The 742-nt window shown below is 53.9% G+C and overlaps 1 protein-coding gene across 1 annotated transcript in view; it reads right to left on the minus strand.

The window, feature by feature from the left end:
* Nucleotides 1-18: 18 nt before the first annotated feature.
* LOC119585475 (gamma-aminobutyric acid receptor subunit beta-1-like) overlaps nt 19-742 on the minus strand; it is a 2,849-nt gene continuing 2,125 nt past the window's right edge. The window contains exon 3 of the mRNA XM_037934120.1: nt 19-663. Coding sequence (XP_037790048.1) covers nt 115-663 — 549 coding nt within the window. The 3' untranslated portion in view covers nt 19-114. The remainder of the gene's footprint in view (nt 664-742) is intronic.

Here is a 742-nt window from a genome sequence, read left to right on the forward strand (position 1 = left end):
GATAGATAGACAGGTTAACAGAATGACACAAAGAGTCAAAAAGATGCAAAATAGCAGAGTTCCCTACAAGTTCCTTTCACCTTCAGTCATTTTCCTGCCGCGCCTACGTCACCCTCAATAGCCAATGCTTATGATCACGTAGCAGAAGGTGAAGACGGAGTTGATCAGAGGCATGAGGACGCAGCAGCCGAGGTTCAGCAGCTGCGGGAGGCTCCGCCCCCCCTTCAAGCTGCCCCTCGGGTTCTTCTTCATCAGCGAATCCACCATCGGCGTCACCACCGTCGTTGCCGCCGCCAGGCTGCTCTCGCTCACGTTCCACCGGACATAGTTGATGACCACCAGCAGGATGATCATGATGAAGTCGAGGACGATGTAGAACATGTACCACACGTCGATGTACTTAAGGTAGGTCGTCCTCGGGATCGTGGAGGACGTCTGGGAGAAGAGGGCCACGAGCACGAGCATGGCCGTGATGCTCACCATGATCCTGTCGCCAAACTCCTCCACGCGGAAGTAGAAGGTGGAGTAGCAGATGATCACGAGGAGGAGCGAAGGGATGTAGGCGTTGCCGAGGTAGTAGCGGTACAGATTGGTCAGAGTCATGGTCACCAGCTGGCCCTCCGTGTCGTTGCGCGAGATGGCCTGCATTACCACCTGGCTTACCTGGGGACATGGGGTGAGAGGGTTTAAAGGCAGGGGAGTTCTGCGGATTTTTTTTTATTTTTTTTATACTGATTGGATG

This window comes from Penaeus monodon, chromosome 19, assembly GCF_015228065.2.
Source record: "Penaeus monodon isolate SGIC_2016 chromosome 19, NSTDA_Pmon_1, whole genome shotgun sequence".
NCBI lineage: Eukaryota > Metazoa > Arthropoda > Malacostraca > Decapoda > Penaeidae > Penaeus > Penaeus monodon.